The 19,172-nt window shown below is 37.0% G+C and overlaps 2 protein-coding genes across 3 annotated transcripts in view; one reads left to right on the forward strand and one right to left on the reverse strand.

Moving 5' to 3' along the window:
* The window catches only part of LOC107548648 (MAM domain-containing protein 2-like), a 3,940-nt gene extending 1,015 nt beyond the window's left edge, over positions 1-2,925 (reverse strand). Inside the window, exons 1-5 of the mRNA XM_016229419.1 lie at positions 2,895-2,925; positions 2,704-2,814; positions 889-1,145; positions 721-802; positions 233-340 (exon numbers count right to left, since the gene is read on the reverse strand). Coding sequence (XP_016084905.1) covers positions 233-340; positions 721-802; positions 889-1,145; positions 2,704-2,814; positions 2,895-2,925 — 589 coding nt within the window. The remainder of the gene's footprint in view (positions 1-232; positions 341-720; positions 803-888; positions 1,146-2,703; positions 2,815-2,894) is intronic.
* A 4,619-nt stretch (positions 2,926-7,544) lies between these two features.
* Positions 7,545-19,172, forward strand: part of LOC107548674 (amyloid beta A4 precursor protein-binding family A member 1-like) — an 18,159-nt gene continuing 6,531 nt past the window's right edge. The window contains exons 1-9 of one of the 2 annotated variants that reach the window (XM_016229460.1): positions 7,545-7,711; positions 9,553-11,238; positions 12,624-12,725; positions 12,834-12,873; positions 13,664-13,809; positions 14,333-14,365; positions 14,610-14,705; positions 15,547-15,750; positions 15,828-16,007. In XM_016229460.1, coding sequence (XP_016084946.1) covers positions 9,598-11,238; positions 12,624-12,725; positions 12,834-12,873; positions 13,664-13,809; positions 14,333-14,365; positions 14,610-14,705; positions 15,547-15,750; positions 15,828-16,007 — 2,442 coding nt within the window. In that variant the 5' untranslated portion in view covers positions 7,545-7,711; positions 9,553-9,597. The remainder of the gene's footprint in view (positions 7,712-9,552; positions 11,239-12,623; positions 12,726-12,833; positions 12,874-13,663; positions 13,810-14,332; positions 14,366-14,609; positions 14,706-15,546; positions 15,751-15,827; positions 16,008-19,172) is intronic. The other variant, XM_016229461.1, reaches the window with a different exon arrangement.

Here is a 19,172-nt window from a genome sequence, read left to right on the forward strand (position 1 = left end):
TTACATTATGTATTTATATATATATATATATATATATATATATATATACAGTATAATTTTTTTGTATTGTACAAGATTATAACAAAAGTATTACAGAACATTTTTCATGTCTTATAAGATTATACAATATAAGTTTTCTGTATAATATTTTTTGTGTTGTATGGTATTTTATGCTAAATCTTTTTTCATATCAAATTGGATTATATCACAAAGCAGATGCTGTCAGACTAACCTGTTCCATCGTTCAGTGCAGAATCATCTGATCTTCCCACACGCCAGTTCATATATCTGTTCCACTCGTTAGTGTAGCCACACAGGTGATCTTCTTCAAAGTCACACTCTTTGGCGTCACATGATCAGAAAAAGAGTGATTACTTTGCATGAAAATGTAAATAACTGGTTTTGAAACTCTCTATTTCTGCAAGCCTTTTAAGGCCAATAGCATTTGGGCACAATTCTGTCGAACAAAAACTGAACAACAGAAATGTGGGTTCATTTAACAGATTTTCTGGTGCCTCAGGAATCTGCACACAGGCTGGTTCCTAGGAATAGCCATCAGAACACGTTTTCTGTGGTTAACAGTTCTTTTCATGTGGCTGGCCCTGATTTTGGCATGACATTATTAGTGTTACAAAGAAACAAACTAAGTGAAAGGCTGCTGAGCTGTTCTGGGTGTTTGCTAACATGCTGTTTACTGGCCCAAGTTATCAGAGCACTAACCTATACAGTATTTATCAGAGATCTTGATCTCAAAGATGGACACACTGCTGCCTTCTTCTTCTAGTTTGCCTTCAATGACGATCTACAGATGTAAAACAAATTTGTCATTGGAGTCACATGATAACATCCCATACATCAGCATATCCAGACTCTATTAATAGTTCTTACCTTTAAAGTTTCGGTGGAGTTCTGAAGGTCAATGCTGGCGATAAGCTGGCGATCAAATGGGCTTTGGGTCATCCAGAGCACCTCATCGAAACTCTCTACATCTGTGCGCTTCTGCACCTGCAGGGAGGCGCTGCCTGTGACCTGATAGACCATCCTGAAACAGCTCCAGTCCCGTTGCTCCACATCTGGACCGAAAAGAACTGCCTTTCCCTTTCCCTGGTCCTCCTGGACGTGCTCTTTGACTGTGATGAAGAGTCCTGAGTGAAGCAGAACGAAAACAACATTCATGGCAAGTGTTTGTGTGTACCCTGAAATCCATGTTTGGACTGTTCATACTCTACTTCATATTCTGCAGGGCTTCATTACATTGGTAAAAAAAAATGGTGCAAACCTCTGTTCAGAATAACCCGTGTGAAACATTGCTTAATGGAAGCATAAAAGTGGCCTTAAAGGGACACAGTTCACTCCAAAAATAAAATTCTGTCATCACTTACTCACTCTCAAGTCATTCCAAACCTGTCCAACAATTTTTATTTGCAGTATAGTACATGAGTCACTATGAACATATGGAAAATGCACAAAGATTCTTCAAAATTTCTCCTTTTCAGCCCCATTCCATAAAATAAAATAGAATAAAATAAAATAAAAATAACAGCATACATGTTTGGAAGGACATGAGATTAAGACATGAGACATGGGAAATAATGAACGATTCCTTTAATGCATCCCATAGCATAATGTAAAAAGCCTATATATGACAACTGACGAATAAGATGGAAATTCAAATGAAAACTCTTAAAATAAATAAATAAATATATTGCTTAAAACGTGGCAAGTGCTTAGGAATGCAATGTATTCATGATGTTTTTAAGTGTTTTTTATTTAATCCAAAACCCTTTAAAGGGGTCATATGATGCGATTTCAAGTTTTCCTTTCTCTTTGGAGTGTTACAAGCTGTTCGTGAATAGATAAGATCCCTAAAGTTGCAAAGACTAAAGTCTCAAATCCAAAGAGATATTCTTTATAAAAGCTTTATGTCTTTATCATATCTTTACCTTTAATCACGTTAAAAATATCATATGGCGCAACCATCAAATCGTAATATATTTTTCTTACACCTTGAATACATACTCATCCATACTTGATCTTGATCTTTTTTTTTTTTTTTTTTTTAAAAATACTTAAAATACTTTTAAAGTAAAAGCACATGGCATCTTACAGTCTGAACTAACCTTGTCTAGTCATAACAAGGCAAAATTATTCTGCATGTTTCTGCACATTGGTTGCACCACATGACTTTTTGTTGGTCACACCACATGACTTTTTGTTGGTCACACCACATGACTTTGAATTTGGAGGCAAACGTTTTTCAAATGTTTATAAAAAAAATTTATATAAACTGCTTCACTGCCTACCTATAGAATTTATTTCCTGAGAAATAAAAAATATATATACATAAAAAATTATTATTTAAAAAAAATAAACGAAACTACTCAGTACCATTTTGCTTTCAAGAATTTCATTCTTCTAATGATTTTTTTTTCTTTATTATAATATCAGGACTATATGCTACCCAAAAATAATACTGAAGTAAAATTTATTTCAGAAATCAAAAACATGTTCATCACAGAAGATGTGTATTAAAGACACTGTATGTATAAATTGCATTCTTATATATTTTTCTAATAAATTAATAGATCTGGCCACTGACCCATAAAAAGACACAAACATTGAGATATCATCCATTCATATGGTGACCTTGGCATCAAATGATTCCCAAAGCAATGCATTCATTGACATGCTGCTGAAACTCACCGGAAGATTTGAGGGTCCAGCTAAGAAAGGCCGGGTGGAAGTCGAACATATAGTCACATATGCTGTCCTGAAAGCTGCAGGAGCCTGACAAAAGCTCTGCTTTAGCTGTCACTGAGAGAAAAGAGCATTGAACACACACTTATGCATGCACAATGATCTACACAGACAACTTAACTGCAATGAGTTCTCACCAAACAAGCTCAGAAAGTAGAAAAGAAGCATCTTCCCTCCTATGTTTTGTCCTGCAAACAATAAATCAAATTACACCTGGTTAAGCACTAGAACTGATCTAGACTTCATTCTCTCATCTTGTCCTTCTTTCAAGCTGGCAGCATATAACTGAAGCTCAGATGTGATCCTTCTGTCTGGCTGCTGGAGAAGAAAAAGGGAGGGAATTAGGAGAGGGTTTCAATAATGTTGACCAGATTCAGAGGTTATACCTTCCCTTACCTCAGACTTTCACTAATGCATAGCATCAATAACAGCTTCATCAGCTGGATATTTAGATCAGATCTTTGTTTTCTCGCTTTAAATTTGTGTAACATCTTGAAATCAGACAGTGGGTTGTAAAGTACTTCCACTATGGTACTGTGCCATCTGGAGCACCAAAATCTCTCTTGCTTCTCGTTTTATTCGGGCAAGAATCCAGTACTGTGTGTTCTAGTTATAGTTATGAAACATTTGTCGATGATATGAGCAAATCTGCATTTTACTTAAGTGCCTATGAGACATCTATAGCTTTGACAGAAGTGATAAAGTGATATTACAATATATCTAGCCATTCACTTTTTCGACAGCCTTATTTCCAGTAGTATTTGTACCATTCTTTTTCTCCATATTTCTACATATAAAAATGTTTTCACATTAATAAAAAAATGTGTTTTTGTGACTCTTTAAAAGCAGTGAGGAATCGATTCATGAATCGAACTCTAATTGATGCCAAGTTTCTTTTTCTTTTTTTTGTTGGTCAAGGGAATTAATTATTGTGTAGAGTCGACTGCTTTAAAACTCACAAGTATCAGAGTAATGCACATAAAACTCACATAACACTTTTACATAAAACGTGGTAAAAGACAGGGCAGCGTCAAACACCTTTGCGTTATCAGAATCAGAATCAGAAGGAGCTTTATAACCAACACACACAAGGAATTTGACTTGGCGACAGGAGCTTCCAGTGCAGAAGAAAGTACACACATAGTGCAAACATACATGATAGTGCAGACATTCATAGAATTACACAGTAATGATGAAATAACACAGAAAAGAAAAGAAAGAAAAACAGAAAAATTAAAGGGATAATTCACCCAAAATTTTAAATTACCCCATGATTTACTCACCCTCAAGCCATTAGTTTTATATGATATGACTTTCTTCTTTCAGACGAATACAATCGGAGCTATATAAAAAAATTTCCTGCCTCTTCCAAGCTTTATAATGGCAGTGAATGGCTGTTGATATTCAATAGTCCAATAAAGTGCACCCATCCATCATAAAAAGTGCTCCACTCGGCTCCGGGGGGTTAATAGAGGCATCCTGAAGTGAAAACTATTAAAATTATATTTAAAACTTTATAAACCATAATCTCCAGCTTCCGCTGACTGTCATACGCGTGTTCATGAGCCAGTGGATGACGTTGGATGTAGGCGTAGCGTAAGCTCTGGTGAGAATATGCTAGTCTCGCGAGAACCAAGTTTTGTTTACAGCGAAGGAAAACCAGTCTCCTCGTGGCTTATATTAAAATCCTCCTATATTTTTCTTTACAAATCCTCGTTTTGTACTTCTGATTTGTGACTGGTGTTCCGCATTCATCACTTCTCACCGGAGCTTACGCTACACCTTTGTCCTACGTCATCCGCTGGAGCGCCACTCTCTCGTGCAAAACCAGTCTCCTCGTGGCTTATATTAAAATCCTCCTATATTTTTCTTTACAAATCCTCGTTTTGTACTTCTGATTCGTGACTGGTGTTCCGCATTCATCACTTCCCACCGGAGCTTACGCTACACCTTTGTCCTACGTCATCCGCTGGAGCGCCACTCTCTCGTGAACACGCGTATGACAGTTAGCGGAAGATAGAGATGACAGTTTATAAAGTTTTTAATGTGGATATTTTCTAACAAACACACCGATTTGCTTTAGAAGGCCTTTATTAACCCCTCGGAGCCGTCTGGAGCACTTTTTATGATGGGTGGATGCACTACTGGACTTGTGTTTGACTATGGAATATTAACACATATTCAACACCATAATAAAGCTTGGAAGAGCCAGGACATTTTTTAATATAACTCAGATTACATTCGTCTGAAAGAAGAAAGTCATATACACCTAGGATGGTTTGAAGGTGAGTAAATCATGGGGTAATTTTCATTTTTGGGTGAACTATCTCTTTAAAGAGCAACGATGCTAACGCTAACGGAAGAACTACTGAATGTACATTTAATTAAGAGTTTAAATCCTCTGAAATGAATCACAACATTGCAAATATTTATTTAAATCAAAAAGCATAAAAATCTCGACTAAAACAATGGTATTCAGGGTTACTTAATATTTTATGAACTAAAACCCATGAAGCATTGCATATAATCCAATCAACAAAAGCATTACACTATAAAGCTATTGACTATCTTTTGCTTATTAAAAATGTTAAATATATATCTCAAATAAATGCGGGCATCAACTATTGACTTGATTATGTTATTTCCAGTGCTTCTGTGGGAGGTCTGTGGAGATCTTTTAAAAGTGATTTCAGTTTCCATGGTAACACCGCCCTCTCTGATTGGTGGATCACTCCTCAGGATTATGGGTAGTGTAGTTCTTAAACAGGAATTTGGTTATTTAACACAATTTAAAAGAAAATCTCATTTAAACCTCATTGACAAATTGTACAGGAAATCAGTGATCACAGTTTACAGTGCAAGACTTGAGTTTTGGAACCGACATGAAAGCCTGTGTTTCATATAACTATATATAATGTGTTATAATATAACACATTTTTGGCTCCCTTTTTTTTCAACAAGGCAGAAGCATATTATGTAAGAGGGAAAAAGATTAATATGGGAAAGATCTGGAGTGATTTGTGTCACACATGCCTTCAACAGTGCATCATGTTTCACTTCGAAAAACATGCCTGATAACAGACTTTCACATTTCACCACAATAAAAATGTTGTATGCCAAACAGTTAATTATATTCATATATAATTGAATTTATTCAATTTATTGGAAAAATTACATGATTGACATTTGACAAAATATGGGGTTTATTATATTGGTTATTTATCAAATGTATTTTTTTTATGTTGTGGTATCACTAAATTATTGGATTTTAAATTTTTTTATTGAATGGCAAGTAGTTATTGTGTGAGTGTGATGTTAATATATTCTAAGCCTAATCTTTTGGGGGAGCAGTTGGGGGTTCGGTTCCTTGCTCAAGGGTCTCTCACCTCAGTCGTGGTATAAGGTGGAAGAGAGCGCTGTTCATTCGCTCTCCCCACCGGTACCGAGACTCAAACCTGAGACCTTTGGGTTACAAGTCCGACTCTCTAACCATTAGGCCACGACTGCCCCATTAAATTCTGTGCAGTTTACAGATTTTTTTTTTCAAAATAAAGTGTGTTGAACTGGATTTGAAACAATGTTCTTCATGCACACACTCTTAAACAATTAGGGGATGAAGTCACACTGTTTGTTGTTATGTGCCAAACCATATAACAAATAATTAGAGGCTGAAGTCACACAATGTGGTCCAGTTTGGTAAGATGATATTAACATTGAATGCTGGCACAATTCTTGACCATATGAAGAAGTTCCCCAGGGGAGTCTCGGGAACTGAACTGAGTAAGCAATCGCTGATTTCAGAATTGACATTTGTTTCAGATTAGGTCCGGTTTTGTATTCCTCCCTTTGCATACACATTGTTGATACATTACTTAAGCAAATGCTTAAGCAAACATAACACTCGTAAACACTCTTTTGCGTGACAAGACCTCTTACGTCTAACAGGCAGCTGTTTTACAGTGCGAATTGAACATGTGGTCAAATAAGGTAAATATATGATCAAGAAAACTGTGTTCCACATGCAAACCAGAATCCTCATGTGAAACTAGTAGGGGCTAAAAAAAAGCAGCTATATTTGAAGAACAATTTCTGAGTAAGCTATTTTTTTTTTTAAATATAAAATATACTAAACAAAACCAAGAACGTGCCATTTTGTGTGACAGAAAATAAATACGGAATAAATACAAAAACCAAATATTTATTATTATTGTTTGTTTATGCATTTATTTATTATCCATTTATATATTTTGCGGGACATAGAACAACTTCATGGAGGTTTGAGAGTGGCCTGTATGTGTAAAAATGGTAACATTTTTATCCAGTTTTGTTTAATCGGGCCACCCGCTGCATACTTCATATCCTAAATAGGACAACATATTTGCATTCTAGCTGAAGTACTGAAAGGATGAGTGAATTCTTAAACTCTATCAAACATTTATTGATTTGCATGTTCCCAAATGGTCTCAATGGAGCTACTTTCTGACATTTAGGAATTATTTATAGGCTTTCCTAGAATGGCATACATGACTGGGAGCATGAAATGTATGTGACATGATATATATAATTTTTGAAGCATTTTTAATGTATAAAATGCCTTTTGAGGTTCATTTAAATCATTATACAAAAATTATAAATACATATAAATGTATTATTTTTTTAGTGGATGAACGGTGGGAAGACTAAATTCTGATAACCTCTGCACATATTAATAAAAACCTGTGTATGTGCAAAGGAAGTGTAACTGACTCTAAAGCACAGGACAGATGGTGCGATGCGTTGCGGGATGGTTTGGGGGCGGGGAGGGTATTTACTGCCGTATAATCCGCTCTGATGTCACTGTGTGCCGAAGGAGGGGTCTGAGAGCCGCCGCTTAATCCCAGTGTGTTGATAAGAACAGCCGACGAAGATGAAGGCAAGCCGAGCAGCTCTTCTTCATCGCTTGTTCTAAGAACAGGTGAGTGTTCCGGATGATGCTGTGAGCAGCTGGTTCGCTCCGGCTGTGCGGCAGCAGATCGCACCGGAGCTGCGCCTGCTGATCAGTTCACCGGAGGATGTGTTTGCCACCGCGCAGGCCCGCTACGGCACGAAATAACACGCGTTTAACTTTTATTACCGAGGGAAAGTTTCCAGATTGCACCGGTAAATCATATGTTGGCGTTTAATAGAAAATATCACTAGTTTTTTAATGTTCGAGGCGCCGAAATGTCCAGATGGTGAGTGGTGTCTACCTGACTGCAGCAGTGAATGAATGCATCCACAATCGTTACATTTTGTAAGATGCAATAAAATCAATGCGGTTTCATGTTAAGGCTTTTGGTTTCCGCTTGTTTGGTGGTATTTCCCTGATATTAAGAGGCGAAATGTTTGTAATGCTAGTGTAGAATGCCACAATTTACTGTGAAACTGTAATAATAGATTGAACAGAACATTAGGCCTAGGCTAAATGTATGTAATCTTATGTTAAATACTATTGGGAAAAAATAAATAAATAAAAGAACAACCTTATGATTTACCATGAAAATCTATGTATTGAACAAGACATGCATACTTTAAAATACTGTTAAAATGTTGAAAATAAAATACAGGTTACCTTGTAATTTATTTGCAGTAAAAAAAATAGTGAAAGGTTTCCAAAAGCCATTGCCAGATCCATCTCATTTGATTATATTTTATATTTAAGTCAGTTTATTTTTATAACTTTATGCATGTTGTAGTGTTTTTTAATTCATTTATTTTTATATTTATTAGCTTGAAAAGGCCGGTTTTGATGAACTTTAATTCATCGTGTGGCCTTCTGTTTTACCTGTGTTATTAGTGTTGTTCAGTTTATTTTAAGTACAAAGAAGCTTTTAGTTCTTTAGTTATATTGATATCAGATAATAATTTATACAGGTATGAACTGTAAAATATACAGACGCCAAAAGTTGCCCTATAATGCCTAAAACATTTTCATCATATTATTTTCGGTGAGTTTCTAGCCACTGCTATAACCACAGCTGTCAGGGTTTTTTTTTTAACCATAACAGGATTTTACAGTTGAAGCAGGATTTGCATTTGGATTTTTAAAAAAGAATCCCATCGTACATTAAACTCACTGTGCTTTACTGTACCTGCTGTACGTTAATATTATTATATTATTGTTTGTAATATTATTTACATTAACATTATGTAATTGATGTTCTTTGTCATTTCATACACGGTTATACTAAATAATTGTATATACTAACCTGACAAATTTATTGGTGTTTTTAAATTATTATTATCATTTTTATTTCACTTTTGTTTGTATTAGTGTATAATGCAGTTCTACTTTTTGCCATCTGAACGTGAGCGACACCACCTGCCACCGGAACTGCAGGGTGACTCTAATATGCATGCATGCTCTAAGTTGTAAACAATACAAAGAGGTTGCATGGTGAAAGTGAAGATCTCTGTTTAAATAGGGAGGTAAATCCCCTGGCTTTGGGTTTTTATGGGAGGTTTGACAGATGAATCTGCTGAGTATACAGCATGACGGCTGCCCACAGTGAGGCCATCTGTGACAGCGCCACTGTCATAAACCATGTCTCTGTGCAGAAAAACAAATGCAACGTGTTCCACTGTCATTATACAGACACATATAAGAGTCTCATAGCTTGTTAAGACATTAAGTGCATTTATAGTTTACACTGATATCTGTTAGATCACGGTATTAACATTTTTTTGGACATGATACTATGGTATTGTCATGTTTTTGTTTTTTTTCTGCTTCCCATATAACATGTTTTCCCACATATATTGTTGGGTGTCATTCAGGCTGTTCAGCAGCATCTAGACAATGAGCAGTGAGTGGGCGGAGCCATGAGCCATAGGGAGGAGCCAGAGGAGGCAGGTCTCAGAGGTCCTCCCCCTCATCGCGGCAAGCACCCCAATGGGACTCCTCTAGAGGGAAGTCGACCCAGATGGAGGCCATGCCAGCTTCACAATCCGGATGCAGAAGGCCAAGGCCACCACCATCAACACTATCATCACCAAGCCAACCAGCACACTTCTGGATCTAGCCGAGGTCCACCACGTCACCGTAGACAGCATGCTCCCGGTGAAGCACATCGCAGGCGGGCTGAAAGCGGAGATACAGAAGCTAGAGCTGGCCAGCAGCCCAAACCGGAGGTGTCAAGACACCATCGAAGTAGTGAGAGACTCCATCAGCACAGATATAGACAACAGCACAAAGAAGAACAAGAAGAAGAACAGGTGGTCAAAACTCCTTCAAAAGAACAAACTTCAGAGCCATTATCTCCAGAAGATTGCTCTCAAGATTGGCTGACTCCTTCTCCTCAGGATGAACCAATCATTGATGGACTGGATGGAAACTGTCCAGATCTGTCCCATTCATCTAATACACAGGTTGATCGTGATCCAGAATCTTCAATGGAACAGGTGGAGGAGAAGGTTCAATGTGAAGAATCAAAGTTAGGCGAAGAGGATCTGGTGAAAGAGAACCAAGAAGAGAACTATTTCAGAGAAACTCCCGAGCAGGACTATGCTCCTCCTAAGATTGCTTCAAAAAGTCGGCCTGAAAGTAAAAGAGCCAGTCCGCTAAGAGTAGACGTTCCACCATTCGCCACATCTCCTCACCAGATGATGAACAAACCTTTTTTCCAGTCTCCACGGACCTTCCCTGAGACTCTTCGAAGCCACAACTCGGATCCAAAGTCCTACCCTGCTCATTTTAACACCGGATATGCTCATACGAACAAGGATAAAGGGTTTGAGAGTGCCATGTCCCATGTTGAAGACCACCAAGAAGATCTCTCAGACTCTAGTCCTGAAGCCTGCACTGATTCTTACCCACAACTAAGCCCAGATTCTCACCTTGAAGAGAGTCCAACAGAATATCAGACAGAATCATACCTAACAGATCCTCCTCCAGCCCTTGAGGGACCTCAAACGTACGAGAGGAACCAGAGCGTGACCACGGATGAGTGTGATCACCAGTGCGACCCACAGGAACACATCGGTCAGTTTAGTTCAGTGGGCTCCAGGCTGCACCACTACGATGAACAGTCAGGAGATGAAGCCGAAAGCTCAGGGAGAGTCAGAGCCCAAGTCAGGAAGACGTCAAGCTCGACTAACCTTTCTCAAGAAGTTCATCCTCACGAGGAGACTTCGGAAACTACTCAGCTTTCACCTGATTTACAGGTAGAAGAGATGGAAAGACCTGACAAGGCGTCCACTCCAGCCCCGGATCAAATAACAGAGTCTTGCAGAGCTACAGGAGACGCTGTCTCTTTGGCCATCAAGGATATTAAGGAAGCTATCGAGGAGGTGAAGACCAAGACGGTGCGTTCGCCCTACACGCCTGACAAGATCACAGAGCCCGTGTGGGTGATGAGACAGGATTTGAGCCCCGTTGAGGAGAACCATCCTCAGCTACAGCCTCAGACTCACTCATATCCACAGTCACCGTGTCAGCTATCACAGTCTTCTTCACAGTATGCGGTGAGTGAGCTGTCCGGCATAATTACCACAAACTCTTGCGGTGAAGTTCCTTATAAAAGTTTATTTTAAATAGGCCACAGTTAGACCTTTTGTAGAATGACGCCAACATTTTTATAGTTTTTATTCTACAAGCACAGACATGAAGTAAATTAGTTTTTGTGGCAAATATTCTAAAGAAATGTATCAAACGGAGAGTTCCGGTCCTTGATTCTGATTGGCTGAGCCACGTTCGAAGCTGTTGTAAATTACTCTACAAACACACGCCTTTGTTTACTTTGTGTGTTGCTCGGCGACTTTGTTGCAACCACAACTGTTTCTGATATCATTACACTTTATTTGCTCTGTTTTATTTTGTGAAACCTAACTACGTATATAGAATAACTGTTTTATAAAAGCAATAACCCCCGTGAATAAATTCACTGTAAACCACGGCTTCTTGGGGCTTATTGCTTTAACTTGAATACCAGGTTTTCTGCAGCCATGGAAAAACCCGTAAATGACTGAAAATTATAAAAATTTCCAGGAAAAGTCACGCAGTTACACTTAGCTTTATTTAAAAATATTTCAGCTGCTAGAAATTGCTTTTCTTGAGTGGAGTTGCTGTAATTTTTTAAATAATAAAATAATAACCTTATACAGTAATCATGAACGACAGGAAAAGTCATGGAAGTTGATTAGTCAACATAAGGTGTACAGTAGGAACAGAAGCCACGGAATAAATGATTTTACACATAATTTGATTCTAAATTTGATCTAAATTCTTACAACTCATCAAGTGATTAAAATAATGTATTCACCATAGACTGTGTAAAAACATGGACGTAGTGTCCGTGGCGTCACCCGTAGGTTTCTGAAGAGCATTTTTTAAGCCCAAAGTGGGCGGAGTCAGCTGTCGCCATCTTGGCAGCGCGTCACTCTCGGATAATTAAAAATGGGCAGAGAGGAGGGATGTGGGTGGAGCTGGTTGCTGAAACCACACCCACCGAGCTCGACGGGGTGACAGCAGCGGCAATCCACCTGCCACTCAAGTGGCCACGCCCTTAATTATGCAGAACTTTAAGGCTTAATATAATTTAAACGGATGAGTTATAAAAAAATTCACCCCCCTCACAGTTGTCATGAAGGGCAAAATTAGCTATATAGACCAAAACCACTTTTTGTACCAGGCTGTAAACATGTTTTTCTGCTGTAAAGTTGGGCATTTTAACATGGCCTCTAGCGGCCAGTCGATGAATTGCAGTTTAAGTCGCTTCCGTGTTGGTTTCAAGAGAGAGAGCGGAAGGTTGCCGCTTGGTATTTACATAAAAATTTTTGAAGAACAAGTGTGATATTAATGCAGCATTTGATATTATTTGAATAGCAGCGGTTCCCTTCATTTTTTACAGGCTCCAATTCAAGACGCTGAACTTCCTTTGGGAGCAGAATCCTCTGGAGTCCATCATCAGGACCAGGATCTAGACGTCAGTCCCAGTGTGCCAAGTGAAGAGGTGATTTATTATATTTGACTCGCAGTTGATGCATTTATTATTTATTTTTTATACTTAATTGTTACACTTTTACTGTAATTGTAACAATACTGAGTTTTTGGTTTGCAGACGAGGAGAAATTTGGCCTCTTTCCCTACATATGTAGATGGTAAGTTTAAGGAAACCGGGCTCTTATGATAATGGTCGAATAAGACTCATAAGGAATTTATTATCCTGCATAATCTTGTAACATTGTAAGCCATCTTCTGTCTAACGATCTGTGTATCTCTCTCTCTCTCTCTCTCTCTCTCTCTCTCTCTCTCTATCTCTGATCCCCCCTCCTGCTCCTAAAACAGGGCAAGAGATGGAATTTTCTCCATTTCAGTACCCAAAGCAGGGGCAGAGGGTGTCAAACTCATTTTTGTTTTTAGCTTGCCCCATATACCACAGAAATGAAACAATCAAAATGTGTGTGTGTGAGACTTAGCTCTGCCATACTTGACAGTGTGTAGAAAAAGAAAAAAAGATATATATTATTTAAAATGCTATTTAAAATATTATATATACATATTGTATACGTATTGTAATATGTGCAAATATGTGTTTTTAGGACTTTTTTTGATGTTTTCAGGGCAAGCACATTTTCCCTGGAATTTTTATTACCATTATGCAAAAATTTGTAAATGAATGGATAATATGTGTTCTATTAGTATTCTTTCAATGGTAAAACATTTGTATACGATATATTTGTTGTTTTGCCTTTTTTCTGATTTAAATAACAAAATAAAAATAAAAAATACACTTTATACCAAAACTGTGATTTTCGATTCTTGTGAGAATGAGAATTACAAACACAAATATAAAACATTCATAGAGATTCCACTGATTTGCATCTTAAAATGAATGCACGATAACAGGTTTAATGTTCTGTTGTGTTTATGGTCCGCCTGTTTCCACAGTTCCCGGCCCATGTGACTCTGAGGATTTGATTGACGGCATCATTTTTGCCGCAAACTACCTGGGTTCCACCCAGCTGCTGTCAGAGAGGACGCCCACGAAGAGCGCACGCATGCAGCAGGCCCAGGAGGCCATGAGCCGCGTCCGGGTGAGCAACACACCCGTATATAGACTGGGGACGCCGGAGTTTCCTCTGGTGTACTAATTATTTGATGTCCCTGTCTGCTCTCCTTTTACTGCGTGCTCAAACATGTACACAGCAACACCTCTCTCAGTCAGTAACATCACGATTCATCTAAGGTTATGTGAGGTTATGGATGAAAAACATGTCACAAACATCTCTGGATATCTAGCATCCATGTGCTAACAAACAAATCTGAGTGACAGTTAGATGATTCTGAGAGTCAGGTTTTGTCTCTGGGGCCGCTGATGTCATTCTGATCACAGCCCAACTTTTGATAGTGTTTCCCACAAAGCTTCAGCCTATCACAATACCAACCCCCCGTCCCCCCCATTGCCCACCTTCAGCCAAATGATCCTGTTTTATTTCATCTGGGCGTATCCTCCATCTCCAAACCAATCGCGTTGTGTCTGAGACGCCCACCATGCCATTTTATGTTTGTAGGCTTTATTTGACCGTTCTCTGTTTTTATTTGTCCCTTGTCGAGCAGACAGCCCAGACACAGGCCAAAATCAGAAATAAGGTACGCTATTTGTTCCTGTATACGTGCGGGTCTTTTGTACGTTTGGTATTTGCAGTGTTATGTATTTTTCGCTGTTCTTTTTCTTTTGACAGGCATATTTCTGATTACAAGGAGCAAGGAATTCAAATCTTAACAGCATCTCTAATGCTGAACACTTTGACGAGTGACTAGAGAGTGGTGTATATGCTAGTACAGAAAGTGATGTGCTATTTTAAGAGTAATAACTGTGTGTCTTCCTCTACAGTATCAGCAGGGCACTGAGAGTGGGCCGCCGGCCAGCACAGAAGTGGACCTCTTTATATCGACGCAGAGGATCAAAGTGCTCAGCGCTTACACACAGGTGCTCAACACTCTTCGAATCACTTTCATGCTGGTCTCACTTTGAATTTGCTGTTTAAAAATACACGAGAGCAGAGCTTCAGGTGTCTTGTGCTGGACAGGCTTGTCACTAAAGACGCAGTCTGGTCTAGAACTGCCACTCAGACAGTCTGACCGACGTCATGTAAAGCCACTCACTACTGCATGCTGTTTACATTTCAAGTTTCGTTTTAAAATTTATGAACTAAAATGTATTTTAATATTTCTATTGAAGAATTAAGTAAAAAATGTCAGGGTGATACAAATGTCCTGATATCATAATGAAGAAACACAAAATTTGACCAAAATAATACAATTCTTTAAGAGAAAACCTTAGTAGTTTGTCATAATCTTTTATCATTATTTATAAATCAAACACTGCTTGTTAATAATATATATGTATACTGCCAAGTCATCTGATGCAACAAACATGCAGAAAAAACATAATACAGGAAGTGATGTCATAGAGAGGGACTGCTGAAGACCCTCATCATGGATGCGTGTCAACATCAGTAAGTTTGTGGTGCAACTGCCAAAATGTATAATATTTACGAATGAATAATTAATGATATTTGTAAAAAATGCATGTTACATTCAAAATTTTAATTAAAACCAAATATTTTCCAAAACAATATGAAGCCAAGATGAATACAGAGTGCACATTTCTAAGAACTCGTCACGTGTTTTAAACTAGATTTTTGTTTTTATTTGTTGTGGACTCTTGTCTTTGACCCAAATATGCAGTTACAGGAATAATCCTCAATCATTTTGATCAAATGTTTGGCACTTTAGAAAAACCAAATCGTCCGTCTTCATCTTGGCAGGACACCATGATGGACCATCCGCTGAGGACCATCTCGTACATCGCTGACATCGGGAACATGGTTGTGCTGATGGCTCGCAGGAAGATGATTCGCTCCCAGAGCGCACAGGAGAACTTAGACGCAGCAGAGACGCAGCACACAAACCCAGCGCGGGACGACTGCCGCCAGTACAGGATGATCTGCCACGTGTTTGAGTCAGAAGATGTAAGCGTAAGAACACCATGCACTTAATGCCAGAATGCAAATTCTTGATTGTTTCTTGTATTTCCTCTCTCTGCCAGGCTCAGCTGATTGCTCAGTCCATCGGTCAGGCCTTCAGCGTTGCGTATCAGGAGTTTCTGAGAGCCAATGGCATCGATCCAGAGGACCTGAGCCAGAGAGAGTACAGCGACCTGCTCAACACTCAGGACATGTACAACGACGACCTCATTCACTTCTCCAAGTCTGAAAACTGCAGAGATGTAAGTTAACCAGTGGCCACAAAGTGACTGTAGCTGAGTAAGTGTTTTTTCTGTTTCCCATTCTTTTCCAATTTGGGTTTTCCAATGGCCAAATCTTTATTTAAAAGACTATTACAGCCGTTTAAAATGTGTGTGTACAGCCCTGCAAAGTAGCAACGGTTACAGTATTTATTTGTTGCTAAGCCAAAGCCTGCAACTAGACTGTTTGAAAATCATGTTCTTTGAAATATTACGTTTTAAATTAATATATTTTAAGATAACTGGGGGAATTCTGGTAATATCAGTCAGGTTTGGTGTGCCTCTTATTAAATCATACATATAAAATTATAAAGATTAATTTATTAATTAGAGTTCTGTTTAACGTTTAACGTTCAACGCTAAAGGGTTGAATATTAGTTCTAAAATGGCTAAGATAGGAAATATCACACTACATATTACTAGGGGTGTGCGATATTGACAAAAATAATATCTCTATATTTTCTGGTATTTTATCGATGACGATATTTTGCTGGCACCTTAAGGACTGCCGAAGACAGCTGACTCATAATGTTTTTAATATTCGTCATATTCTGTGTGGTGGTTAGTTCATACTAATAGAAATTAATCTTTTATAAACATTAACCATAAACCATAAACATTTTATGGGCATTTTTACCTTTATAAAGCCATTTTTTCTAGAAGTGTCCATTATCTTTTGAGTCAAATTCTTACATTTAATCAGGGAATTAGAATAATAAGACATTTGGGCTGTTACCAAGCAAATTAAATCAACACAGAAGCTGCATCTGAAGTGGCATTTAGATGTATTTACACACATGTATTTTGTTTAATGCAAAATGAATGCATTTAACCTGCAATTACAAATACATAAATAATGTTTTGATATATTAAAAATAAAACGTTTAATACTGATATTTGAAATGATATAAAACATGAAAAAAATCTATTAAAAAAAAAGAAAAAAATGAAATTTGAAATTAAAACCGCCAGCAGGTGGGAGCAAATCACTGTTAATAAGTGAGTCATAGCAAATGGCTGCAATATAACAAAGAGTGAAAAATTTAAGGGGGTCTGAATACTTTCCGTACCCACTGTATATACATACATATATACATACATATAACTACAGAACATGTTTCTTAGAATAAACAGTGTATATCCCAGCTAACAGGGAACGTTCTTAGAACTTTCTGGCAAGGTTTTCTCAAAGCTATGAGCAAACGTTCTCCAGAAACATTAATAGAATGCTTTTTCAAAGTTATTTGGTCTTTAATAACGTTCTCAAAATATTTTAGGTGGATGTTCGTCTAACATTTTTTAAATGTTACTACTTGTTTCAGAACATTTAGTGAACATAAAAGTAACATTCCCATAATGTTTGCAAAATTATAAAACGTTGTTAAACATTATAAAATGTTTGCATAACTAGGATTTTTTTTTTTTTTACATTTTAAAACTGGATGTTTTAAACATTCATATGTAACATAAGTAAGTAACATTCTTAGAACACATTTCTGTTAACTGTGGTATTAGGCAATGCTAATTTAATATAACAAAACTACTAAAATTATGATCATGATTGTTTGTTTTAATTTTTAGCATAGAGATTTCATGCACATTGCAAAATTTATGAAATCTTAATTTATGAAATCTAATTAATAATTGGGAATTAAGGCCAAGACAAAGGCTGGGTTAAGTTAAAAACAAACAAACAAAATGTAATTGAATAAATCTGATTGAAAAACAAATTGAATAATAAATGGACAGTTAAATTAAGTCTCCACCCCTTAACTGTCATCCCCATTTTTTTAAATAGGCATGCAGGTGCACTATCCAAACTTAAATTGTTGTAATTTATGAACACTTTGGAATACAGACATAAGGTCGGTCTCTTTTTAAAGAAGAAAATCAGCAAATTATAGAATTTTTTCTAAAAATGTAAGTATCAAAAAGTTATAGTAATTTAAATTTACTGTAAAGAAAATGCACTATATTCATTTTATTTTATTTTATATATAATAAATATTTTACGTATCAGGTTAGGGGTGTGCGATATTGACAAAAAATAATATCTCGATATTTTATGTGATTTTATCGATAACGATAATTAGACGATATTTTGCGGAGTGAGTTATTGTGCTGGTACCTTAAGGACTGCCGAAGACAGCTGACTCATAATGTTTTTAATATTCGTCATATTCTGTGTGGTGGTTAGTTCATACTAATAGAAATTAATCTTTTATAAACATTAACCATAAACCATAAACATTTTATGGGCATTTTTACCTTTATAAAGCCATTTTTTCTAGAAGTGTCCATTATCTTTTGAGTCAAATTCTTACATTTAATCAGGGAATTAGAATAATAAGACATTTGGGCTGTTACCAAGCAAATTAAATCAACACAGAAGCTGCATCTGAAGTGGCATTTAGATGTATTTACACACATGTATTTTGTTTAATGCAAGACATGAATGCATTTAACCTGCAATTACAAATACATAAATAATGTTTTGATATATTAAAAATAAAACGTTTAATACTGATATTTGAAATGATATAAAACATGAAAAAAATCTATTAAAAAAAAAGAAAAAAATGAAATTTGAAATTAAAACCGCCAGCAGGTGGGAGCAAATCACTGTTAATAAGTGAGTCGTTGCGATTGAACCGAATCATTTAAACGGCTGATTCATTCAGGAACGAAACACCGTCATGTTGCTCAGAGACACAAAACAGCATTGTGGCTGTATTCGGAATGACTTTTGTTGGTGAAATAGAGCAAAAACAAGCAATATGGTGTCTAAAACGTAAGTCTCTTAATTAACTTATTGTTTATTGAATTCAATGTCACAATGTCACATATGGTAATTTTTGGAGAAAAACGTCACTCTTTGTGTGAAATTGAATAACTATATGAAGTGGTATAAATATATAAATTTTCTGCCATCATGTCTTGAATTTGTGATCATTCTAAATGCATTTTAATAGACTGAATCATGCAGTGAAAGAACGCACTCTAAATGCACACGCACTAGTCTAGACTTCACGTAATGTATGCGTACGCTCTGAAGGGATGTTTTGAATGGTTTTTGCAAAATACTCGATAATGTCAAATCGCACATCGTTAAAACAACAATTACGATATTATCACAGACGATATATA

The sequence above is a fragment of the Sinocyclocheilus grahami genome, unplaced genomic scaffold (assembly GCF_001515645.1).
Source record: "Sinocyclocheilus grahami isolate Dianchi unplaced genomic scaffold, SAMN03320097.WGS_v1.1 scaffold352.1, whole genome shotgun sequence".
Classification (NCBI taxonomy): domain Eukaryota; kingdom Metazoa; phylum Chordata; class Actinopteri; order Cypriniformes; family Cyprinidae; genus Sinocyclocheilus; species Sinocyclocheilus grahami.